The sequence below is a fragment of the Rhynchophorus ferrugineus genome, unplaced genomic scaffold (genome assembly GCF_030347505.1).
Source record: "Rhynchophorus ferrugineus isolate W39M unplaced genomic scaffold, kcgeb_rfMv2 rfM7, whole genome shotgun sequence".
In the NCBI taxonomy this organism is placed as follows: Eukaryota; Metazoa; Arthropoda; class Insecta; order Coleoptera; family Curculionidae; genus Rhynchophorus; species Rhynchophorus ferrugineus.
This window is the reverse complement of record NW_027472586.1, coordinates 3,704,014-3,731,293: the sequence shown is the minus strand read 5'-3', so window position 1 is coordinate 3,731,293 and position 27,280 is coordinate 3,704,014. Positions and strand designations below refer to the sequence as shown.

At 34.2% G+C, this 27,280-nt stretch overlaps 2 protein-coding genes across 5 annotated transcripts in view; one reads left to right on the top strand and one right to left on the bottom strand.

The window, feature by feature from the left end:
- LOC143199517 (uncharacterized) overlaps window positions 1–27,280 on the top strand; it is a 180,369-nt gene that overhangs the window by 48,755 nt on the left and 104,334 nt on the right. For all 4 annotated transcript variants that reach the window (XM_076409392.1, XM_076409396.1, XM_076409394.1 and 1 more), the window contains exon 2: window positions 12,736–12,923. In XM_076409392.1, the coding sequence (XP_076265507.1) occupies window positions 12,870–12,923 (54 nt within the window). In that variant the 5' untranslated portion in view covers window positions 12,736–12,869. The remainder of the gene's footprint in view (window positions 1–12,735; window positions 12,924–27,280) is intronic.
- LOC143199877 (uncharacterized) lies at window positions 14,447–24,222 on the bottom strand. The gene is made up of 4 exons (XM_076409998.1): window positions 24,197–24,222; window positions 21,660–22,089; window positions 20,915–21,278; window positions 14,447–14,604 (listed from the first exon to the last, which is right to left on the bottom strand). Exons 1-4 carry the CDS (start codon window positions 24,220–24,222, stop codon window positions 14,447–14,449), a joined length of 978 nt encoding a protein of 325 aa, XP_076266113.1.

Below are 27,280 nucleotides of genomic sequence, written 5' to 3'. Positions count from 1 at the left end.
GTAGCACTTGTAATTTTTGAGATATATCACATAAACTGAAATCCATTATTTTTTAAAAATACATGTTTCATTCTATAACTTAAAAAGTAGACGCTATACAGAAATGACTATACTACCATTCGATTCAGCGTCAAATTCTTCATCACATATGTACTTTTCCATAACTTACGATTATTCCAACAGAAATGACAGCAAAAATATTGAAAATTGCCAAAAATCGCAAATTTTCACGACTATATACATGGAAAAAGTGCCGATTTTTTTTACCTCTTGGATTAAGATAAAACTCTCAAAATATATGTATTTTGTGATGAACAAAATGAAAATCCATGTTGAATTGTTGTAGCACTTGTAATTTTTGAGATATATGACATAAACTGAAATCCATTATTTTTTAAAAATACATGTTTCATTCTATAACTTAAAAAGTAGACGTTATACAAAAATGACTATACTACCATTCGATTCAGCGTCAAATTCTTCATCACATATGTGCTTTTCCATAACTTACGATTATTCCAACAGAAATGACAGTAAAAATATTGAAAATTGCAAAAAATCGCAAATTTTCACGACTATATATATGGAAAAAGTACCGATTTTTTTTACCTCTTGGATTAAGATAAAACTCTCAAAATATATGTATTTTGTGATGAACAAAATGAAAATCCATGTTAAATTGTTGTAGCACGTATAATTTTTGAGATATATGATATAAACTGAAATCCATTATTTTTTAAAAATACATGTTTCATTCTATAATTTAAAAAGTAGACGTTATACAAAAATTACTATACTACCATTCGATTCAGCGTCAAATTCTTCATCATATATGTACTTTTCCATAACTTACGATTATTCCAACAAAAATGACAGTAAAAACATTGAAAATTCCGAAAAATCGCAAATTTCCACGACTATATATATGGAAAAAGTACCGATTTTTTTTACCTCTTGGATTAAGATGAAATTCTCAAAATATATGTATTTTGTGATGAACAAAGTGAAAATCCATGTTAAATTGTTGTAGCGCTTGTAATTTTTGAGATATGTGACATAAACTGAAATCTATTATTTTTTAAAAATACATGTTTCATTCTATAACTTAAAAAGTAGACGTTATATAGAAACGACTATACTACCATTCGATTCAACGTCAAATTCTTCATCACATATGTACATTTCCATAAATTACGATTATTCCAACAGAAATGACACCAAAATATTGAAAATTGTCAAAAATCGCAAATTTTCACGACTATATATATGGAAAAAGTACCGATTTTTGTTACCTCTTGGATTAAGATAAAACTCTCAAAATATATGTATTTTGTGATGAACAAAATGAAAATCCATGTTAAATTGTGGTAGCACTTATAATTTTTGAGATATATGACATAAACTGAAATCCATTATTTTTTAAAAATACATGTTTCATTCTATAATTTAAAAAGTAGACGTTATACAAAAATGACTATACTACCATTCGATTCAGCGTCAAATTCTTCATCACATATGTGCTTTTCCATAACTTACGATTATTCCAACAGAAATGACAGTAAAAATATTGAAAATTGCAAAAAATCGCAAATTTTCACGACTATATATATGGAAAAAGTACCGATTTTTTTTTACCTCTTGGATTAAGATAAAACTCTCAAAATATATGTATTTTGTGATGAACAAAATGAAAATCCATGTTAAATTGTTGTAGCACTTATAATTTTTGAGATATATGACATAAACTGAAATCCATTATTTTTTTAAAATACATGTTTCATTCTATAACTTAAAAAGTAGACGCTATACAAAAATGACTATACTACCATTCGATTCAGCGTCAAATTCTTCATCACATATGTACATTTCTATAAATTACGATTATTCCAACAGAAATGACACCAAAATATTGAAAATTGTCAAAAATCGCAAATTTTCACGACTATGTATATGGAAAAAGTACCGATTTTTGTTACCACTTGGATTAAGATAAAACTCTCAAAATATATGTATTTTATGATGAACAAAATGAAAACTCATGTTAAATTGTTGTAGCACTTGTAATTTTTGAGATATATCACATAAACTGAAATCCATTATTTTTAAAAAATACATGTTTCATTCTATAACTTAAAAAGTAGACGCTATACAGAAATGACTATACTACCATTCGATTCAGCGTCAAATTCTTCATCACATATGTACTTTTCCATAACTTACGATTATTCCAACAGAAATGACAGCAAAAATATTGAAAATTGCCAAAAATCGCAAATTTTCACGACTATATACATGGAAAAAGTGCCGATTTTTTTTACCTCTTGGATTAAGATAAAACTCTCAAAATATATGTATTTTGTGATGAACAAAATGAAAATCCATGTTGAATTGTTGTAGCACTTGTAATTTTTGAGATATATGACATAAACTGAAATCCATTATTTTTTAAAAATACATGTTTCATTCTATAACTTAAAAAGTAGACGTTATACAAAAATGACTATACTACCATTCGATTCAGCGTCAAATTCTTCATCATATGTGTACTTTCCCATAACTTACGATTATTCCAACAGAAATGACAGCAAAAATATTGAAAATTGCCAAAAATCGCAAATTTTCACGACTATATACATGGAAAAAGTACCGATTTTTTTACCTCTTGGATTAAGATAAAACTCTCAAAATATATGTATTTTGTGATGAACAAAATGAAAATCCATGTTAAATTATTGTAGCACTTGTAATTTTTGAGATATATGACATAAACTAGACGTTATACAAAAATGACTATACTACCATTCGATTCAGCGTCAAATTCTTCATCACATATGTGCTTTTCCATAACTTACGATTATTCCAACAGAAATGACAGTAAAAATATTGAAAATTGCAAAAAATCGCAAATTTTCACGACTATATATATGGAAAAAGTACCGATTTTTTTTACCTCTTGGATTAAGATAAAACTCTCAAAATATATGTATTTTATGATGAACAAAATGAAAATCCATGTTAAATTGTTGTAGCACTTATAATTTTTGAGATATATGACATAAACTGAAATCCATTATTTTTTAAAAATACATGTTTCATTCTATAACTTAAAAAGTAGACGTTATACAAAAATGACTATACTACCATTCGATTCAGCGTCAAATTCTTCATCACATATGTGCTTTTCCATAACTTAGATTATTCCAACAGAAATGACAGTAAAAATATTGAAAATTGCAAAAAATCGCAAATTTTCACGACTATATATATGGAAAAAGTACCGATTTTTTTTACCTCTTGGATTAAGATAAAACTCTCAAAATATATGTATTTTGTGATGAACAAAATGAAAATCCATGTTAAATTGTTGTAGCACGTATAATTTTTGAGATATATGATATAAACTAGACGTTATACAAAAATTACTATACTACCATTCGATTCAGCGTCAAATTCTTCATCATATATGTACTTTTCCATAACTTACGATTATTCCAACAAAAATGACAGTAAAAACATTGAAAATTCCGAAAAATCGCAAATTTCCACGACTATATATATGGAAAAAGTACCGATTTTTTTTACCTCTTGGATTAAGATGAAATTCTCAAAATATATGTATTTTGTGATGAACAAAGTGAAAATCCATGTTAAATTGTTGTAGCGCTTGTAATTTTTGAGATATGTGACATAAACTGAAATCTATTATTTTTTAAAAATACATGTTTCATTCTATAACTTAAAAAGTAGACGTTATATAGAAACGACTATACTACCATTCGATTCAGCGTCAAATTCTTCATCACATATGTACATTTCCATAAATTACGATTATTCCAACAGAAATGACACCAAAATATTGAAAATTGTCAAAAATCGCAAATTTTCACGACTATATATATGGAAAAAGTACCGATTTTTGTTACCTCTTGGATTAAGATAAAACTCTCAAAATATATGTATTTTGTGATGAACAAAATGAAAATCCATGTTAAATTGTGGTAGCACTTATAATTTTTGAGATATATGACATAAACTGAAATCCATTATTTTTTAAAAATACATGTTTCATTCTATAATTTAAAAAGTAGACGTTATACAAAAATGACTATACTACCATTCGATTCAGCGTCAAATTCTTCATCACATATGTGCTTTTCCATAACTTACGATTATTCCAACAGAAATGACAGTAAAAATATTGAAAATTGCAAAAAATCGCAAATTTTCACGACTATATATATGGAAAAAGTACCGATTTTTTTTTACCTCTTGGATTAAGATAAAACTCTCAAAATATATGTATTTTGTGATGAACAAAATGAAAATCCATGTTAAATTGTTGTAGCACTTATAATTTTTGAGATATATGACATAAACTAGACGCTATACAAAAATGTCTATACTACCATTCGATTCAGCGTCAAATTCTTCATCACATATGTACATTTCTATAAATTACGATTATTCCAACAGAAATGACACCAAAATATTGAAAATTGTCAAAAATCGCAAATTTTCACGACTATGTATATGGAAAAAGTACCGATTTTTGTTACCACTTGGATTAAGATAAAACTCTCAAAATATATGTATTTTATGATGAACAAAATGAAAACTCATGTTAAATTGTTGTAGCACTTGTAATTTTTGAGATATATCACATAAACTGAAATCCATTATTTTTTAAAAATACATGTTTCATTCTATAACTTAAAAAGTAGACGCTATACAGAAATGACTATACTACCATTCGATTCAGCGTCAAATTCTTCATCACATATGTACTTTTCCATAACTTACGATTATTCCAACAGAAATGACAGCAAAAATATTGAAAATTGCCAAAAATCGCAAATTTTCACGACTATATACATGGAAAAAGTGCCGATTTTTTTTACCTCTTGGATTAAGATAAAACTCTCAAAATATATGTATTTTGTGATGAACAAAATGAAAATCCATGTTAAATTGTTGTAGCACTTGTAATTTTTGAGATATATGACATAAACTGAAATCCATTATTTTTTAAAAATACATGTTTCATTCTATAACTTAAAAAGTAGACGTTATACAAAAATGACTATACTACCATTCGATTCAGCGTCAAATTCTTCATCATATGTGTACTTTCCCATAACTTACGATTATTCCAACAGAAATGACAGCAAAAATATTGAAAATTGCCAAAAATCGCAAATTTTCACGACTATATACATGGAAAAAGTACCGATTTTTTTACCTCTTGGATTAAGATAAAACTCTCAAAATATATGTATTTTGTGATGAACAAAATGAAAATCCATGTTAAATTATTGTAGCACTTGTAATTTTTGAGATATATGACATAAACTGAAATCCATTATTTTTTAAAAATACATGTTTCATTCTATAACTTAAAAAGTAGACGTTATACAAAAATGACTATACTACCATTCGATTCAGCGTCAAATTCTTCATCACATATGTGCTTTTCCATAACTTACGATTATTCCAACAGAAATGACAGTAAAAATATTGAAAATTGCAAAAAATCGCAAATTTTCACGACTATATATATGGAAAAAGTACCGATTTTTTTTACCTCTTGGATTAAGATAAAACTCTCAAAATATATGTATTTTATGATGAACAAAATGAAAATCCATGTTAAATTGTTGTAGCACTTATAATTTTTGAGATATATGACATAAACTGAAATCCATTATTTTTTAAAAATACATGTTTCATTCTATAACTTAAAAAGTAGACGTTATACAAAAATGACTATACTACCATTCGATTCAGCGTCAAATTCTTCATCATATGTGTACTTTTCCATAACTTACGATTATTCCAACAGAAATGACAGCAAAAATATTGAAAATTGCCAAAAATCGCAAATTTTCACGACTATATATATGGAAAAAGTACCGATTTTTTTACCTCTTGGATTAAGATAAAACTCTCAAAATATATGTATTTTGTGATGAACAAAATGAAAACTCATGTTAAATTGTTGTAGCACTTATAATTTTTGAGATATATGACATAAACTGAAATCCATTATTTTTTAAAAATACATGTTTCATTCTATAACTTAAAAAGTAGACGTTATACAAAAATGACTATACTACCATTCGATTCAGCGTCAAATTCTTCATCATATGTGTACTTTTCCATAACTTACGATTATTCCAACAGAAATGACAGCAAAAATATTGAAAATTGCCAAAAATCGCAAATTTTCACGACTATATATATGGAAAAAGTACCGATTTTTTTACCTCTTGGATTAAGATAAAACTCTCAAAATATATGTATTTTGTGATGAACAAAATGAAAATCCATGTTAAATTGTTGTAGCACGTATAATTTTTGAGATATATGATATAAACTGAAATCCATTATTTTTTAAAAATACATGTTTCATTCTATAACTTAAAAAGTAGACGTTATACAAAAATGACTATACTACCATTCGATTCAGCGTCAAATTCTTCATCACATATGTACTTTTCCATAACTTACGATTATTCCAACAGAAATGACAGCAAAAATATTGAAAATTGCCAAAAATCGCAAATTTTCACGACTATATATATGGAAAAAGTGCTGATTTTTTTTACCTCTTGGATTAAGATAAAACTCTCAAAATATATGTATTTTCTGATGAACAAAATGAAAATCCATGTTAAATTGTTGTAGCACTTATAATTTTTGAGATATATGACATAAACTGAAATCCATTATTTTTTTAAAATACTTGTTTCATTCTATAACTTAAAAAGTAGACGTTATACAAAAATGACTATACTACCATTCGATTCAGCGTCAAATTCTTCATCACATGTGTACTTTTCCATAACTTACGATTATTCCAACAGAAATGACAGCAAAAATATTGAAAATTGCCAAAAATCGCAAATTTTCACGACTATATATATGGAAAAAGTGCTGATTTTTTTACCTCTTGGATTAAGATAAAACTCTTAAAATATATGTATTTTCTGATGAACAAAATGAAAATCCATGTTAAATTGTTGTAGCACTTATAATTTTTGAGATATATGACATAAACTGAAATCCATTATTTTTTTAAAATACTTGTTTCATTCTATAACTTAAAAAGTAGACGTTATACAAAAATGACTATACTACCATTCGATTCAGCGTCAAATTCTTCATCACATATGTACTTTTCCATAACTTACGATTATTCCAACAGAAATGACAGCAAAAATATTGAAAATTGCCAAAAATCGCAAATTTTCACGACTATATATATGGAAAAAGTGCTGATTTTTTTAACCTCTTGGATTAAGATAAAACTCTCAAAATATATGTATTTTCTGATGAACAAAATGAAAATCCATGTTAAATTGTTGTAGCACTTATAATTTTTGAGATATATGACATAAACTGAAATCCATTATTTTTTTAAAATACTTGTTTCATTCTATAACTTAAAAAGTAGACGTTATACAAAAATGACTATACTACCATTCGATTCAGTGTCAAATTCTTCATCACATGTGTACTTTTCCATAACTTACGATTATTCCAACAGAAATGATGGCAAAAACATTAAAAATTACCAAAAATCGCAAATTTTCACGACTATATATATGGAAAAAGTACCGATTTTTTTTACCTCTTGTTATTTTGTGGTGAACCAAATGAAAATCCATATTAAATTGCTTTGGAATCTATAATTTTTGAGATATTGAACGTAAACAAGAATCCAAAAATTTGTTGAAAATACGTTTTTTATTGTATATTTTTAAAATATTTTTTTTTGTAAAATATGTTATAGAACTATTCGATTCTACATAAAATTCTTTATCATACTTGAAATTTTCATTAGCCTACGGTTATTTTAACGGAAATGACAGAAAAAAATGTGAAAATGGAAAAAGGGCCAACATTTTTTACGTCTTTGATAAAGGTGAAATTCTCAAAATATATGTATTTTAGGGCGAAAGAAACGAGAGTTTATATTAAATTGCTATAGTGATTATATTTTTTGAGATATCATACCTAAATAGATATCCACTAATTTTTTGGAAATACACTTTTCATTGTTTAACATTAAAACTAAGGGTTGTATAAAAATTACAAAGTACTACCATTCGATTCAACGTAAAATTCTTTTTAATACCTTAAATTTTCATTAGCCCGTACCTATTTGGGAGCTTACGGCGGTCAAAAAATTGAAAACGACGAAAAATATAACAACAGTACCAAAATTAAAATACATATATTTGTATTTATTTGTATATGTACATATATATCATTATAAACTGTAACTACATTTTTATTTATCTTTCTAACTTAAATTGAAATAATTTCACAGTTGAAAATATATGTAAATATGATTAAAATAGTGATATATATAAATATATATATATATATATATATATATATATATATATATATATATATATATATATATATCCCAGCGTACAGCTATGAGAGATCCTGTTTGATGCGTCTGGTCATGTAACCGAAAATTTCGAGTACATAAAACTTTATTTGAGTTAGTGCCCTGTTGTCAAATGTCTACAGAATTCTTCAAATCATTAGTTATAATAATTAGACTTACAAATCGGCAAACGTTGTTGCAAACCATAAGAAGTGTATGCGCCAATATTGTGACGTGATGACATCATAAGTATTGATGACCTATATATATATATCCCAGCGTAAAGCTATGAGAGATCCTGTTTGATGCGTCTGATCATGTAACCGAAAATTTCGAGTACATAAAACTTTATTTGAGTTAGTGCCCTGTTGTCAAATGTCTACAGAATTCTTCAAATCATTAGTTATAATAATTAGACTTACAAATCGGCAAACGTTGTTGCAAACCATAAGAAGTGTATGCGCCAATATTGTGACGTGATGACATCATAAGTATTGATGACGTGCATTGACAGTTTTATCAGATAAACTGTATTTTCATTCGATTAATTTTTTCGAATGGCGCGAATGTTTTCATTCGATAGTTCCCGACGGTGTAATTCGATCACGTTTGTAATTAACCGTGAAACTACTCGAGGAATTTTCGGTGGTGCGAGACGAAGCGATCGCAAAAACCTAAAGACCTTATCTCATGTTCGCTATTAAGCCGGTTATTTAAATTATGGTTAGTTAGTTACGCCGAGTCTCGAACGCTTAGTGATCCGGGACCTTCGCGAAATAATGAATTATTTATTAGGAAGTATAATTTATATCGCCTTTAGGATGTTTGTACTTTAACAAAGTCGCGTCCCGGGAAACTTTCGCGCAAATCCAAAGGACTACCGGCACTTAATCCCTAACGGGAAAGCCTGACGCTAAAAATACATATTAACGCAAAAAAAGAGAATGGATCTTGTTTCTGTTGGAGAAAGAACTTTACGAGTTTTGGTTAAGACAGTGCTTAACATAATTAGGATAATATAAGCACGATTTCACTATAGTTTATTCAAAGTAGCAGTGAAGTCACGTCATCTCAATTTATGACGTTAAAATGCCGTTACATTACCGCATTATTGAAACATATCCATGTGTTTTTTAGTTAGCCCTCACCATCAAAAGATGCGTGTATAAATTTGACAGCTGTCGGATCGTTAGTTTGTGAATGATAGCATTTTGAGTGAAGCAACTTTTGTTATTGTGAAAAAACGGATAAAAAGGAATTTCGCGTGTTGACAAAAAATTGCTTTTTGAAGGGAAAATTACAGTTGAAGCAAAAACTTGGCTTGATGCCGAGTTTCCGGACACTGCCCCAGGAAAATCAACCATCAAGGATTGGTATGCAAAGTTTAGATGTGGTGAAGACGGTAAACGTAGTGAACGCCCAAAAGAGTTTGTTACCGACGAAAACATTTAAAAAATCCACAAAATGATTTTGAGTTATCGTAAATTGAACCTCAATGAAATAGCAGATACTATAAAGATATCAACTCAACGTGTTGATCATTCACGAATATTGGCTATGAGAAAGCTCTGTGCAAAGTGGGTGCCTCACGAGATCACCTTTGACCAAAAACAACGACGATTTGATGATTCGGAGCTGTGTTTGAATATGATCAAGCGTAATAAACCCGAGTTTTTACATGGATATGTGAGAATAGATGAAACGTGGCTCCATCATTTCACTCTGAAGTCCAATCGATAGTCATCCGAGTGGACTGCACACGATGAACACGCTCCAAGGCGTGGGAAAACGCAACACTCTGTTAGCAAGTTTATGGCGTCTGTATTTTGGGATGCGCATGGAATAATTTTCATTGGCTACCTTGGAGAAGGAAGGATCATCAACAGCGACTATTACATAGCATTATTGGACGGTTTGAAGGACGAAATCGCCGAAAAATGGCCGCATTTAAAGGAAAAGAATGTGCTGCTTCACCAAGACAATGCACCATGTCAAACATCCATGAATTGTTTTTCGAATTGCCTCCTCGTCCATTGTATTCTCCAGATCTGTCCCCCAACGACTATTTTCTGTTCTCAGTTCTCAAAAGAATGCTTGCTGGGTAGAAATTTTCGTCGAATGAAGAGGTGATCGACGAAGCTGGGGCATATTTTGAAGCAAAGGACAAATCGTACTACAAAAATGGTATCGAAAATTTGGAGTGTCGCTATAATCAGTGTATCACTCTTGGAGAGAATTATGTTGAATAAAAAAACTAATTTTGCCAAAAAAATGTGCTTTACTATGGTAGGCCGGGGGCTTTTCAATTGACTTGTTAAGTAAAATAATTAGACAAAAATGTTATAAAATAGAATTTACTTCATCATTATAGTACATATGATGCATAATATTATTGGATGGTTTAAACTCCAATTAATTAAACAGCAACAATAGTTTGTACGTTAGTTTTATACTTATATTAGCCAAATCGGCCCAATCGTTCTCGAGTTTTACCGATATTAATGAACAAAATTTTAATAATAATCAACTTTATTTATCAGACGTTGCTATTTCCGTGTCAAAAATCCATGAATTGGGTTTAGAATTGCTTCCTCATCCATTGCATTCTCCAGATCTGTCCCCCAGCGACTGTTTCCTGTTCTCGGAACTCAAAAGAATGCTCGCTGGGAAGAAATATTCGTCGAATGAAGAGGTGATCGACGAAACTGAGGCCTATTTTGAAGCAAAGGACAAATCGTACTACAAAAATGGTATCGAAAATTTGGAGGATCGCTGTAATCAGTGTATCACCCTTGGAGGAAATTATGTTGAACAAAAGAAAACTAATTTGCCAAAAAAATGTGTTTTACTATGGTAGGCTGGGGACTTTTCAATTGACTTGTTAAGTAAAATAATTAAACAAAAATGTTATAAAATATAATTTACTTCAAGATTATAGCATATATGATACATATATTATCGAATGGCTCAAAGTACAATTAATTAAATAGCAACAATAGTTTGTAGGTTAGTTTTATACTTTAGAAAGCAAAATTAGCTGAATCGGCCCAATCATTCTCGAGTTTTAGCGAGATTAACGAACAGAAATTCAATACTAATCTATTCTATTTACCAGACGTTGCTATTTCCAGTTAGTCAACACTTGCTTCCTTAATTTCTAGAAACAAAAGGCTTGGATTATCTCACGTGGGTTCTCATTACGATTATCTCTCATTATCAGTGCGAAAAATCTTAACTAGTCAAATGCTAGGGACGTTACCAAAAATGACGATACAATAATCTAAAGGATCGAGGTGTAGAAATATTACGCAAAATGCATCGTAGCAACCCGAGTAATTTGCAACGACGCTTGTAGTCATCTGCAGCGCCTTGTCAACGTTTAATTAAAGACACGTCCTCGGCAAATATGTAGCATCAGTATAGCGCCATAAATAACTGCGTCCTTATCAGGTTGAAATATGCGTATCTTAATTAAGTGTTTACATCTCTAAAACATTCCAAACATAGCCATATTTCTTCTTGATATATTACCGTATATACAAAATATAAATTTATGCTGTAAAATTATATGTTACAGGTGTATTTTGCTGCAGAGGAAGCTGAATCATTTTTTATTATGTCGAGGAAAACTTTAAATTTCAGTTTTTATAACTATCTTTGGTAATATTTATTCAATGAAACCATTTCTCATTCATTTATTAAGAAATATTGGCACAATATGTGATAATTTTTGCTTAAGCAATGAGATTTTTCATATAACCATTTACATTTTCTCTTAATGGAAGCCATTTCATGTAAACACTTTTCAGGCGTATCAAAGAAAACGCTTTTGTTACGCCTGAAACTTGTTAAAATGAACTGAAAAATGTTATTTAACTCACGCAACTTCACTTTTCGAACATTCAAAACGATTTTGTGGATTTTCTTTTGTATTTTCTGGTGTTATCACTTCGGTTGGACATCTACTGCGCTCTGCATCATCGGTGTTTCTACGACCACTTTGAACTCAGCAAACCAACGTTTTATTGTTGTCTCTGATGGAGCGGAATCCTTATAACACTTTTCAAGCCGTTGCTTCTCTTGAACGGTATTTTTGTTCACATCCAGAAGCATTGTATAATTAAAACACGATCAATATAATATATATCATGAAATTTTAACAGCATTCTTTTGAAGATTAGTACAAACTTAAAAAGAGTTGAATGCAATAAAAATAGAGCCCTTTATGTGTTAGGCCATGAACTTTTCAGCCCATGTTGATAGGAATATTGCTATTTTACTAGCCGTGGATCAAATATTAATCGATTAACGTCCTTTATTTTTTATTTTTTCAGTGGTGGCGTGTATGTGGGGGTGAGTGCGGGCGTGATGGGGCGGGGGCAGAGCTCGCCCATGGAGCTCGGCTAGAGAGGCGCGCCCCTGCCCGGCCGTTCGGCGCTCCCTCCGCCCTCTGCCCGCCGGCTCACACATGGAGCCGGACCATCGGGAAAACCGATGCCACAGGCCAAAAGCCTTTGACAAAGTGAGTACAGCATATTTTGATGTCCTTTAAACTTTAAACCGCCCTGCCCGGCGTTAATTTCGTTGTTGTTTACAATAAATCGAATTAAAGCAATCATTAACACTTTTTTGATCATTTATATTGATATTATTGTGAAGGGAGGCCACAGGGTGGGCCATTTGTTTGGTTATTGGAAGCACCCTTTCAACACAAAACCGATTAGCAACTTAAAGTAACATCACAAATAAATCAATAAATAGCCCATCATATAGTACAATTTGTGGATCTAAAAATACTGATTTATTGTACTAGAACGCCAATCTTTCACCTTCTTAACCTTGAAATGCCATATATAAAGTTGAGGAAACAGCAGTTTTAGTTTGTCCCAATTGCTGATGTAAATGTCGCATATTTGTACTTATACTTGACAACTAAAGCCATAGAATAACATTTTAGAAACGTAAGAGTTAATAAGTAATATTCTGAATATCCCAACACTTAGGTAAAAAAGATATTGCGCCAAAGTGGATTTATTTCATCTCATAACATCAGCACTGTATTGACCTTGGACGATAATATAATTGAATCATTTATATAAGACTTGGCACTAACAGAAGCTTAATATTTGGGTTCCACATGAACTAGCAGCTAACAAAACGAAATTGAATTAATTTTTAGAGCGAGTCCTTACGGAGTATGAATAGTGTATCATGTACGACAATATTGTGTGAAAAATATCGATATCAAAGCCTAGAGAAACTTCACAAAATATGCACCAAGAAACAGCGCCAAAAACATTCTAAACATTAGATCACTCAACGGAAATAAGCTTGTTACTTTGCTACTTTAGTGAATAATTTAGTTCATCATGTTTTCATTTGAAAGAAAATTGAATCATTGATTAAGGAAAGGTGTATCATATACGATAATATTGTGCGAAATATTTCATATCCATTTTTGGGACGAATAATTACGCATAATGGATAAAGCTAATGAATAGGATGAGTATATATATATATATATATATATATATATATACATACATATATGAGCTTCCTAAACTTATTTGAAAATGGGAAAGTGCCCTTTCGGAACCCTCCCCCCCCCCCCATCGGTGGTGATTAGAGTCGGATGATATCCTTGAAAGAAGTTATACACATAAAATGCAAATAGAGTTTGGAAGTTTGCCAAAATCGTTGGGATAGAGGTCGCTACAAGTTATAACGTTATTTCTCGTGGATTAGCAAAACAAAGGATGGTCGGTGGTTGGTCATATACTCGCAATTTGTAGTACGTAACGGTCTCAAAGTAATAACAATGGAAAATGAAAAAACTTTTTTTTCATTCTCTGTCTGTTTGTGTATATGCGATGTGGAGGGGGAGTGGCTTTATAAAGCTCTATTTATTCTTTTCGCGTAATAAGCAGGGAAAGTGTCCTTTTATATTGAGATATTGCCCATTTTGCTGGCAATATAATGGCACGTAGGTTATTTTTAGAAGTTATTTAGAATATGTGAAAGGATCGGGAGTTTCATACAAAGGATTTATTTTCCGTGTTTCTTTTTCGGTATTTTCGTAAAGTTGAATTTAATCATCATTAGTTTGTTTGAATGGGTTTCCTTGATCTTGATTTGTGACTTTTTTGGGTTATATTGTTCAATAAGTTTCAAGTCTTCAACCTCGACACACTGCAAATAATCTTCTAACGCAGCTTTTATCAATTGGTTAGACAAATTAACGAGAGTTTAGAAGCAGCTAAATCTGACGAATAATCTGAACGTTGAAACAATTCGTACTCTAATTTCTCTGTTTCACGAATTTTTGCATCCTTTGCAATTTTTGTAAACATTACTAGAGATGTGTCACTTAATATCCATCTGTCTTTCCCATTACCATATATTTTTCAAACTTTATAGTATACCAAAAGTAACTCGGTGATTTTCTCTTATAAATTCGTCGAGTTATATGACAACAAAGAAACTAATTGCGAAACACTGCGTTAATATCATTCCACTTGCGAGTTTCCTTCAATAATTTTACTTTGTAATAACGAATTTGGAGCGACGCCAATGTAATGTGTTGGTAGACACTCTGTGTACTCCAGATTAAGTTCACTAACAAAGTAAAAGCATTATATTGCCTTATTAAAACTTAATTTATGAAGTCTTTAGCTCAAAAAGGAAACCGACGGTAGCTCCCCTTCCGCCTTAGCGTGGGGTGTTACCTTAGCGACATATTTTCTGGGGAGGGAGCAGATCGTATTTCGTACGATACTAATGTTTGACAGATTACCCGTAATTTATTTTCCATGTGTTCGGATCAGAGGAATTTGTGATTTTAATTGGAAATATTTCTTTCAATAATGCCTAAAAGTCAAATTGTATGTTCTTTATTATTATTAAAAGAATTTATTTATTTAGAAACCAAGTACACATTTTGATATCAGAATTACAGTAGTCAACAGTGATTTAACAGTATAACTGATTAACTTTATACAATGATAAATCTATGTATAATGTTATACGGTGTATATAATAATACTAATTATAATAATAGAACTTTCTATTGATAAGTGGATTATAAAAGTATCATATACTATAATATTGTACGAGAAAGTCCGCAACTATTTTTGAAACGAATGATTATGGATAACGAAACGTCCATCATATACCATAATATTGTGGGAAAAGTTAGTAACCTTTTTTGAAAGGCATGACTACCGATGATGAAAGATGTATTATGTGATCCATAATATTGTGCGAAATATTTTGTAACCATTTTTGAAATAAATTGTTATGGATGGTGAAAGGTGCCTATTATATCGTAATATTGTGTGAGAAGATTCGTAATCCTTTTTGAAAGAGATCATATACTACAATATTGTGCCAAAAAACTGTAATTATTTTTGAAATGAATGATTATGGATGATGAAAGGTGCCTCATATACCACAATATTGTGTGAAAATATGTGTAACCCTTTTTAAAATAGATGATTATGGATGATGAAATGTGTATCATATACTATAATATTATGCGAAACAATTTGTAACCATTTTTGGAACGAATGATTGTAGATGATGAAAGGTGCATCATATACCACAATATTGTGTGAAAAAATTTGTAACCCTTTTTGAAATAGATGATTATGGATGATGAAATGTGTATCATATACTATAATATTATGCGAAACAATTTGTAACCATTTTTGGAACGAATGATTGTAGATGATGAAAGGTGCATCATATACCACAATATTGTGTGAAAAAATTTGTAACCCTTTTTGAAATAGATGATTATGGATGATGAAATGTGTATCATATACTACAATATTATGCGAAACAATTTGTAACCATTTTTGGAGCGAATGATTGTAGATGATGAAAGGTGCATCATATACTACAATATTGTGTGAAAAAATTTGTAACCCTTTTTGAAATAGATGATTATAAATGATGAAATGTGTATCATATACTACAATATTATGCGAAACAATTTGTAACCATTTTTGGAACGAATGATTGTAGATGATGAAAGGTGCATCATATACCACAATATTGTGTGAAAAAATTTGTAACCCTTTTTGAAATAGATGATTATGGATGATGAAATGTGTATCATATACTACAATATTATGCGAAACAATTTGTAACCATTTTTGGAGCGAATGATTGTAGATGATGAAAGGTGCATCATATACTACAATATTGTGTGAAAAAATTTGTAACCCTTTTTGAAATAGATGATTATGAATGATGAAATGTGTATCATATACTACAATATTATGCGAAACAATTTGTAACCATTTTTGGAACGAATGATTGTAGATGATGAAAGGTGCATCATATACCACAATATTGTGTGAAAAAATTTGTAACCCTTTTTGAAATAGATGATTATGGATGATGAAATGTGTATCATATACTACAATATTATGCGAAACAATTTGTAACCATTTTTGGAGCGAATGATTGTAGATGATGAAAGGTGCATCATATACCACAATATTGTGTGAAAAAATTTGTAACCCTTTTTGAAATAGATGATTATGGATGATGAAATGTGTATCATATACTACAATATTATGCGAAACAATTTGTAACCATTTTTGGAACGAATGATTGTAGATGATGAAAGGTGCATCGTATACCACAATATTGTGTGAAAAAATTTGTAACCCTTTTTGAAATAGATGATTATGAATGATGAAATGTGTATCATATACTACAATATTATGCGAAACAATTTGTAACCATTTTTGGAACGAATGATTGTAGATGATGAAAGGTGCATCATATACCACAATATTGTGTGAAAAAATTTGTAACCCTTTTTGAAATAGATGATTATGGATGATGAAATGTGTATCATATACTACAATATTATGCGAAACAATTTGTAACCATTTTTGGAACGAATAATTGTAGATGATGAAAGGTGCATCATATGCCACAATATTGTGTGAAAAAATTTAACCTTTTTTGAAATAGATGATTATGGATGATGAAATGTGTATCATATACTACAATATTGTGCGAAACAATTTGTTACCATTTTTGGAACGATTGATTGTAGATGATGAAAGGTGCATCATATACTATTATATTGTGCGAAAAAATATTGTAACTATTTTTGAAACGAATGATTATGGATGATGAAAGGTGTTTTATATACTATAATATTGTGCGAAGAAATTTGTAACCATTTTTGGAACAATTGATTGTAGATGATGAAAGGTGCATCATATACTATAATATTGTGCGAAAAAATTGTAATTATTTTCGGAACGAATGATTATGGATGATGAAAGGTGTTTTATATACTATAATATTGTGCGAAGAAATTTGTAACCATTTTTAAAACGAATTTTTATGGATGACAAAAGGCGAATGGTTACGGATGATAAAATGTGTATGTGCACAACATTGCGCAAAAAGACTGAAATGTTGAAGGTCAGGTCTGGTATTTATATCAAGCTGTGTTTGTTGACTAGGGCATTTGCTGTTTTTATTTGTTGCCCTTTTTAAATGAAAACATGATCAGTATATATGTTAAGATCCAATATTATGAATAAAATGAATTCATATACTTTACCAAACTTACAAACAACAAAAATGCCCATGTAATATATGTTGCTCGATACTTTATACATTGATATATACCCACATGATATCATATTTTCTCGTCGAGTTAAACCACCGACAATGGTACGTTAATGACCAAAAAAGGCATGAACGGAGTATTAAATTTTATTTGAGTTGGTTTAGTATCTGAAAAGAGTGGTAATATTCTCGCCAATTGGGATTTAAACTGGCAGGGCTCGGCAAACAAGTCGTGAAACTTAAAGTTGTATTGGATATTTGCCAGCATCGTAAACGTAAAGTTAGTCTTCCATGACTTACATTGTTAGTCGTACCGGCAACCTTTAATGGTGTGGATGTAAGCTGATATCAAATTACGCGTCTTGAAACGAAATGGAGCTGGAGGCACGTTTTACACCTGTTCTGTCAAATGTTAGAAAGTATTATAGAAATAAGTTGCTTAAATTAACATTACGTTATGTATTATACCTAATTTGAAGTAATATTTATTAATAATAAGGGGCTTGCTATCCCATGGTCAACTATCTCCTTATCGAACGAAAATTCTTGTGTCATTTTGGCCTCAGTTTCCATTCTGATCAGAAATTTTAAGACCACGAAAATAACTTTTCCTACGAAGGTGGGGATTAACCGATTAGAATTTAAATGTAAAGTGAAAGCAGTGGTAGCACAGTTTACATTATTATAAATAATGTAACTCATTTATTTCTAAATATTAATATTATAAGTTATCTACTATAGTATATTAACTGTACTAATTTCTGTCGCTATAACTCAGAGATCATTTTCTAAATTAAAATTAATGAAGGGTGATTTAGAATCCAGAATGGGCTAGGAGTTAGGTTAGAAAATCTTGCTCTCTTTTCTTTAGAATCTGACTTTTTAAAGTAGCTAGATACTGAAAATATTATTAATGAATTTGCCAAACGTAAAACTAGAAGAGTGCAATTTCTACAAGATATTTCCGTCTTTCTTCATCAAATATATTTTATTTAGATGAAGAATGTATCATATATAATGATATTATGCGAAAAAGTTCGTAATCATTTTTGAAATGAATTATTACGTATAATTAAAAGTGAATCATACACGACTATATTATGCAAAAATTTCGTAACCATTTTTGAATTTAATATTTATGGATGATGGAAAGTGTATCATATACGATGATATTATGCAAAAAATTTGTAACCATAATATTGAACCGTAATATTGTTTTTTTTTTTTTTTTTTTGTTCTGGCCTAAAAACCAGGCGGTGGAATGCATGACGCATACCTGGTCGCGGAGACTTGCCCTGGAGTGACAAGTTGGACCGGGTTATGTGGGACTGCCTCTGGGCTTACCAATACACTAAACCGAAACCGCCTCACAGTTGACCCCTGTGGATCACTACTGCTACTGCATTAAATTTGGGGATATGGCACCCGCTGATCGGGCAGCCGTTATTGGGCACGAGAGCCCGGCGATTCTATTGATTCGCGAACCTGAGTTAACACACAACTGGGTACTGTTGTATGGGGGCAAAAGTTATGACTGTAGCGACGGATGAGGTCGTTTCAGCCTGGAAAAGGGGGAGAGCTTAGCGGTGACGCGGTGCTAAGCTCCCAGCATGTCGACCAGCTCGCGAACAAGCGCGTTTTCAGAAGAACTTGAGCTGAGTTGTTGTTTGTGGAATGATTGAGATATGAAGTGCTTGATTTCTGGAGTGTCAGTTTCCCTATGGATTTGATTATTTCTGACAAACCATGGAGCGTTTAATATTCTCCTGAGGAGCTTATTTTGGAAAACTTGAAGCCGTTTGACCTGGTTGGGTGTAACAAACTTGAAGTAGACATTAGATCCGTAGAGGAGTATGGACCGAATTAACATCTTGTAAAATAAGCATTTGATGGAGATGGGAAGCCTGCTAGAAGGGCAGATCAGAGGAGATAGCAGGTTTGCTATCCCCGAACCTTTTTGGATTGCTTTCTGGATTTGGGAATGCCAACCGAACCGCCGGTCGAAGTGAAGACCTAGGTACGTGACGTTATCCAGCCATGGAATTATTGCGGTGTCGATCTTAAGTTGCGAGACGCGCAGTGCGTAACGCTTCTTGTGGAAAATGATGGCCTGGGTTTTCAGGGGGTTGATTTGCAACCTCCAGAATTTGAACCACTTGACCGCATGATCGAGCTGCTTCTGTAAACGCTCATGAATTGTAACTTCGAACCTGGCGGCCGTGAAGAAAGCAGTGTCGTCAGCGTAAAAGGCGACGTCAATATGCTCTTTTCTCGGCATATCTGAAATAAAGAGATTAAATAAGGCTGGGGCCAGCGGGGAACCTTGAGGTACGCCAGCATCGATTTGTTTACGACTGGAAAGTGACGCCCTGATCTTGACCTGGAAAGATCTGTCCGAGAGATAGGACTTGATGAGAGCGGTTAGGTCTTCTGGGAGGCCTAACCGCACGCACTTTGCGAACAATCCGTCGTGCCAGACCTTGTCGAAGGCTTTGGTTAGGTCCAGAAGAACTGCTCCAAGCTTTTTACGTTGGTCAAGAGCATGATGGATGTGTTCAGCCAGACGGGAAGCTTGATGGACGGATGAGTGGTGAGCGCGAAAGCCGAATTGTTCATCTGGAATGATGTTGTTTTCCTTTGTGAAAGAGTTGAGAGCGTAGAGTATTGCCCTCTCGGCAAGCTTCGAAATGGCGCTGAGAAGGCTGATAGGCCTGTAATCAGATGGAGATGATTTTGCTCCTTTCTTGGGTATAACCGCTATATGTGCGTGTTTCCAAGACGCCGGGAAGTGTTGCAGTCTCATGATGGAGTTAATAATGTTTGCCAGTTCTGCGAGTTGCTTATGCGGGAGCTTTTTTAACTGGGTAATCGATATTCCATCGAAGCCTGGAGATTTTTTGGTTTGAAGTTTGCCGATCATAGTCTGTAGAGACTTTGGAGATACAAAATGGTTGAGAAGAAAGGCGGGGGTTACTGGTCTTTTGACGGAGTTGGATTCGTTGATGACAGTGTCAATGTCTTTAGTTTTAGTGTTCTGTGCGGGTGGGAGGCATTTCATTTGAGCTTCGTAGGTCTCTGCAAGGAGCTCGACTTTTTCTTGGTCAGTGACTGCAAAATTTCCTGTAACCGCTGACTTCAGGGGAGGGATGACATTGTGCGTCTTCCCCACGAGGCATTTGGAGACACGCCAGAAGGAAGGGGGGCCATCCAGCCTTTGGTCCGCGAGAAATGAGTTCCATTTCATTGCTCGCCAAGTCGAGACGGCCGCCCTTACCCTCTTGCATGCTCTGTTCGCCTCCCTTTTGTCTGCAGCATCAAGGGTGAATCGAGCTAATCTGCATAAACCGTTTTTGATGCGAATTTCACGTTTAAGAGAAGCGGGAAGATTGTTTTTCCACGGCTGGGGTTGTGATGAAATTTTGACTGTGGAAGATTCGTGAGCAGACTGAATATCGCGAGTTAGCTTGAGTACGGCTTCCTCGAGGTGTTCTGGTGTGTTAATTTTCGGAATTGGATCGGATTTCAGGAGAAGAGATTGGTAGTTTTTCCAGTCGGTTTTTTTCCTGAATCTTGTTAGTGGGACTTGAGTGGTGGCGCAGTTTCCGAGTTTGAGAAGGATCGGACGATGATCAGAGTCTAGTTCGTCAAGGACTTGAACTTCGGAATCGCGATTTACGTCTTGAAGAATAAAGAAATCAAGGATTCTTGCTGCGCCTTGAGAGACTGTACTAGGGTGATGGGTGGGTTCATCTGGCAAGGCAAGACCGTAGCCCAGATCTGCACTTAGAGCTACGATGGCGTTACCTGCGGGATTCGCTCTGGAGCACCCCCAGGTGGGGTGGTGGGCGTTGAAGTCGCCACCTATTATTTTCGGAAATTTTCCTTCGACGAGTGATCGGTATTCGGCATAGTTGAATGCAGAAGATTTCCTGTACAGGGATGTAATCACGAAGGGACGTTCTTGGATATCGATTTTAATGGAGGTTGTTTCGAAGTTGTTTACTGATAACGATGGAAGGAGCTCGTGTTTGACTCCTTTTCTGACGAGAATGGCGGTTCCACCGCCTCGACCCGGAGTTCTATCGTTTCTGTAGACAAAAAAGTGTTCGAAAGAGAGACGATGCGAAGGTTTCAGGAAAGTTTCCTGGATGAGCACGATGTCGACGTCATAGAATGTTATGACGTCCTCCAATTCCGCTTGCTTTCCGCGTAAGCTATTTGCATTCCATGTCATCAGTATAAGAGATTTCGGAACAGCCATTTCGAAGAGTTAAAGGCTGCTGAAAGTTATAGAGACAGGTAAGTGTTGCCGCTTAGGCGGCGACATTTGGAAAAAGACGAGCAAGTTGGTGAGCCAGGGCGATCACTTGTAGGAAAGCCTGCGGGTCAGTAAACGCCTGCATTCTGGAGTTAAGGTCCGGTGTATTGGTTGGAGCAGGAGTTTGAGTTGGAGCAGGCTGGGTAGCGCTGGCTAATTTTTGGGCTAGCTTTCTGCCACCTTGGTTACTCCATGCAGAACCTTGTGGAGGTCTGGTTTCGGTCGGAATTTTTGGTTTTCTTGGAGCAGGACGGCAGGTGCAACCGCTGAAGTTTGCGGTATGAGTTTCACCGCAGTTGCTGCACTTTGGAGGTGCTTCTGGGATTTTGGTACAGGATCTAGTGTCGTGATGCCCGGCACATTTGACGCACCGTGGGGGGGCTCGGCAATATGAGCTGGAGTGCCCGAAAAGCTGGCAGTTGAAGCACTGCACTGGCTGGCCGTTTCCTCTCTGGACCTCGACCTTCACTGTGATGACGCCGAGTTTGGTCATATATATGATCTGTCGCTCTTCGCGAGGGACAACTACCTGAACAATTGGTAGTTCTATCCCGGATTTTAATTTCCATCTTTGCACAAATTTGGGATGGAAGCCTTGATCAAAGAGAAGTTCACGTACTTCGTCAATGCAGAGTGATTCTGGGATGTTTTTTATTATTACCCGGAATGCTCTCTCCTCCGGATGACAGAAGGAATGGTAAGGGTAATTCCTTTCCTCGAGCAGGGTAGTAAGTTTACGGTAATTGTCGCTTGTGGCGACGAATAAGAAAATGCCGTCCTTTTTATTTCGGGTTATAATGTCTATTGATTGTGCCTTAGTAATTCTAATGAGCTCCATGAACCTCTTCTTATCACGGAGCACTATAGGCGGAATTTTTTCCTTTGGGGGACTTTGAGAAACAGTCGCCGAAACGGTTGGCACTGTTTTTGCTGTGGAGGTTAAGACTTGTTTAGTGACCTGGCTACTTACCTGCGCAGGCTGGTCCTGGGTTGGTCTTGTGGTAACTTGTTTCGGTACTGGCTGTGGGGCCGTCTTGGTGGTCGGCTTGTTTTGCACTGGTCTGGTGGCAAATTTTGTAATCGAAGGCTGTACGTTAGCCTTGGCTTTCGATTGGGTAGATTTAGTGGCTGGCTTGGCTACCGGATTGGGTTTTGATTTGGGAGCCTGTTTTCCCTTGTTGCCGGCCTTCGGCAGCTGGCTTTCCTGAGGTGGAGTGACGGGCCCTCTTTTCCTTTTTCCCACCAAGGTGAAACCGTCTTCTGAGTCTTCAGTTTGGTCTAAGTGTTGTGTCGGTTTAGCTGGTGTCTGGGACTGAATTTCTATGGCAGCGGGAATCTTTACTTCCATGGCATCTCTTTGATGCTTCATGAATTGTGTTATCGTAGCTGTGAGAGTTTTTATTTCTTCCTTGAGCTCTTCGGAAGCCTTTTCGCTCTTTTCCAGCTTTTCCGTCTGTTTGTTCAGGGCGTCTGTTTGGGCTTTTGCGAACGTTTTAAGGTCAGCTATCTGCTTTCGCAGGTCTTCGTTCTGTTTTCTCAATTCCGTTATAAGCACTTCTCGGCTGTCTTCTGAAGATGGTCCATTTGAATTTGAAACACTGGGATTATGTTCAGGAGGCGACGTCGGCTCTGACGTACATGACGCCATTGCCTTGTCTGTAAAAACGCCTTTTCGGCGCTTACAGACGCTTTTTTTTTTTTATTACGTAGGCACTGGTGAAACGTGATAACGGGTCGACCGTCTTAGGGAAAGTTTCGGGTAATTCTCGGAAGCGCAGGTAGGTTCGGCGGACCGGACACGACCGTTCTCTTCGAGAGCTAGCACGGAACTTACCGTAATATTGTGCTAAAAACTTTGTAAAATACAGTTAATTTACTTCTCAACCTTTAGATCGCCAGACATTTCAATTGAGGTTCATTGTATTTGATGTTGGCCGAAATTGTACGCATAATTTTGTAGGATTACTTTGTTTTTACTGCATGAGCAATCAGAATGGATGGTTTTTTATCTCCAATATGGAGTAGAGCTGCCTTTAAACTGTACTTAGAAACCGTGTATGAACAAACGTCATTTATTTCTATGATATGGTGAATAAATCTTTGATATCATTGCAGAAGGACGTATAATTTTTTTGAAGAAGGGTAAAATCGCGTAGTTTCTATTTCTATATATAATGATTTGTGTTTTAGGCTCAATATATTTCCATTTCCGTAACCGTGTTGCAATAAACTTATTCAGTTTACTTTTGCGATACTATGTGCCTTTCTTCCATAACGAAATCACCTTTATTGCGCTCGCTGATAATGTATAAAGTGGCAGTTCATCACTGTCTACGTGGAACTGCCTTGGATACTGATGATATGTCAGTATATTTACACTCTGATATTTTTTGCACTTATAGCGATGATATTTATCGAGCAAAAGTAGCAATCGTCTACATAATTACTCTGTTCTCTCCATAACGTTAGTACAGAATATGAAAAGTATATATTTTTGCACCAATTGACCATATCTACAGCTTTGTTCTGCATGCGTTACAAAAGAACTTCAGTGCCCATGGCTTATCAGTGGTTACTTCAGTAAGAGCAAAGTAGTAAATACGCATCTCTGAGTACATTTGTCATGGGTTTTCCACATTTACCGGGAATATAATGCCCACAAATGTAACAAGAATACTTTGAATCGAATTTACAACGTCGTCTAAGCATTTTTACGCATTCTGAAGTCAGCTAACAGTCGTTATAAGAACGCAGTGTTGTCACCACGCACGAGCTCGATAAATATAACCAGTCTTGATACACGAATTGAGGATTTGAGTTCGGGGCATTGTGTAATAATAAGGAATAAAACGTTTTCGATCATAACAACAATATTATTGACGGATACTAATTTAAATTACGCGCTAGGGCTTACGAAATCCATACTGCGACATAATTATTCATGAACTCCATTAGCCCGATTGAAATTCTGGGCGATTCGTGCCGGTGCACTCGAAAAACAGCTGGAGCGGCCGAACGAGTAACTCCTCATGTCCAAGGGACGGCTGGTGGGCCTTTCTCGGCCTGGGTATTGATTTTCGTTGTCGCACGCCGACATTCCGGACTTTAGGTTCGGGTGCATCGGGAGAGTTGACGCCTGCGGAGCCGCGACGGCGACGGCGGCGGGAGGAGGAGAGGAGCGGAGGAGGACGAGGAGGAATTCCGGGAAACTCGCCCGCGGGAGTGCTTGCCCGGGCGACTGTTTCCTCTAATATTTTTTTGGGGTTTCTTCGAATACGCGGGGCTCTGTTTGTTCCCCAGTACAGTTTTTTTATACGTTTTCGTTACTTGCCCGATGTTAAAGGAAGTGTTTTCTTATATCTTGGTATTTGAAGTTGTTCATATTGTCATCGAATTGGCGAGAAATATATCGTGTTTGATGACCCGATTGTTGAAACAATACTAAAGTCGATGATGTACGACGTTCTGTATCAGTTTTTACCGGAATGGTACCTAATTTCAATATATTTCTACTGAAACTTTTTTGGAAAAGGTGACACATTTTTTACATCTTGATTAAAGATTACTTTGGACTTTATTACTAAGAAATTACTTTGGAGTTTATATTTTCTAAGGCAGAAATAGAAATCCACTCTCTTTTAAATATAATTTTGACTGTATAACTTATAAACTACATATTATAATAGCATTCGATTCAGCGATTCGTTATGATCCCTATGATTGTGAAGTAAAAAATAGTAATATGTAAAAAATTCAAAAACATTTTTACTTACGGATAAAGACGAAACTCCCGAAAAATATGTATCTGGGAGTGAAAAAAACATCCATGTTAAATTTCTCTAGAATTTATAGTTTTTTAAAACATCATATAAAGGGAAATTCATCCATATTTTGAAAATTTACTTTTACCAACTAGCGGTTTATCTAGACTGGACCTACAGTTTAACGTGGGCTCTGAACCACGATCCTCGTAATTAAGCCTATCGACTGACGAGTGACGAACTTAGAAATCATCTCAGAAGACGTGGATCATTTTCCTTATCGCATTTTACACTCTTGCTTAGGACAATCACAAAACATTACACAATCACAGACATATATTTATGACCAAGGCGCAGCAGGATTCGAACTCACGGCTATAGCAACAGTAGCAGTTTTTTACATAAATCGCCTTTACCACTGCGCCACCAAGCCGGATGGCAAATTTATTGTTTATTCGGAACCTATACTGAGCAAAAAACTTATGTTTAAAAAAATAGCTTTCTAGAAATTGAAAATGGGGTTTTATTGGGGGTTTTAATGAAAAATGTGTGGTGTGCTAAACTTTTGTCGTGGAGTTTATGAAAGCGGTACACGTGAGTCTACAATTCACGTGTCTTAGACGGCGATACAATAATATCGAACCGTAGCTCGTAAACGAAACCTCGTCTAAATTCCATCACGATATGTATAACTATAACAAAACGAGTTCGAAATTTAAATTAACAGTTGCCGACTGGAAAAAAGAACATCCAGCTCGGGCCTCCGGTCCCTGGAAAGCAACTGCTGTAGACGGCGTATCCCTCCGGGGCCATTGTTACTTTTCGAAATAACATCGCCGTACCGACAAGACGGATACTTTTCCGTTTTTTCCCCTTTCTTTCTTTCTGAATAAGACGTGCTATTTATTGTATCCAGAATTGATTTCCGGGCCGAATGCGGAACGATCCGACATGGAAATAGTTTCGGTGAAATAAGCTGAGTCGAGAATATCGAGTGAACGATGAATCTTACGTTTCTGTTGTGATTTAGTTTGGTAGATAAAGGAAAGTGATGATAAAAAGGTTGAGGGGGGGGGGAGTCTATTCGTTTTTTCCTAATGGTGAGCCGTATAATTAAAAATTATAATACCGTCATAGCTTTTCACCTCTTTGAAAGTGTCAAGTTTCATGTCTCAAGACGTGTATTTGTAATCTTTCTCG

Excerpts from the sequence above, each read along its gene's own strand:
- LOC143199877 (XM_076409998.1), bottom strand. The coding sequence starts at position 24,222 with ATGTCTGGCGATCTAAAGGTTGAGAA. Across the intron at positions 22,090-24,196 it reads GGCGATCTAAAGGTTGAGAA|AAACGATAGAACTCCGGGTC; the intron begins GTAAATTAACTG and ends TTTTGTCTACAG. Across the intron at positions 21,279-21,659 it reads ACGTAAATCGCGATTCCGAA|AGGGTAAGGGCGGCCGTCTC; the intron begins GTTCAAGTCCTT and ends AGAGCATGCAAG.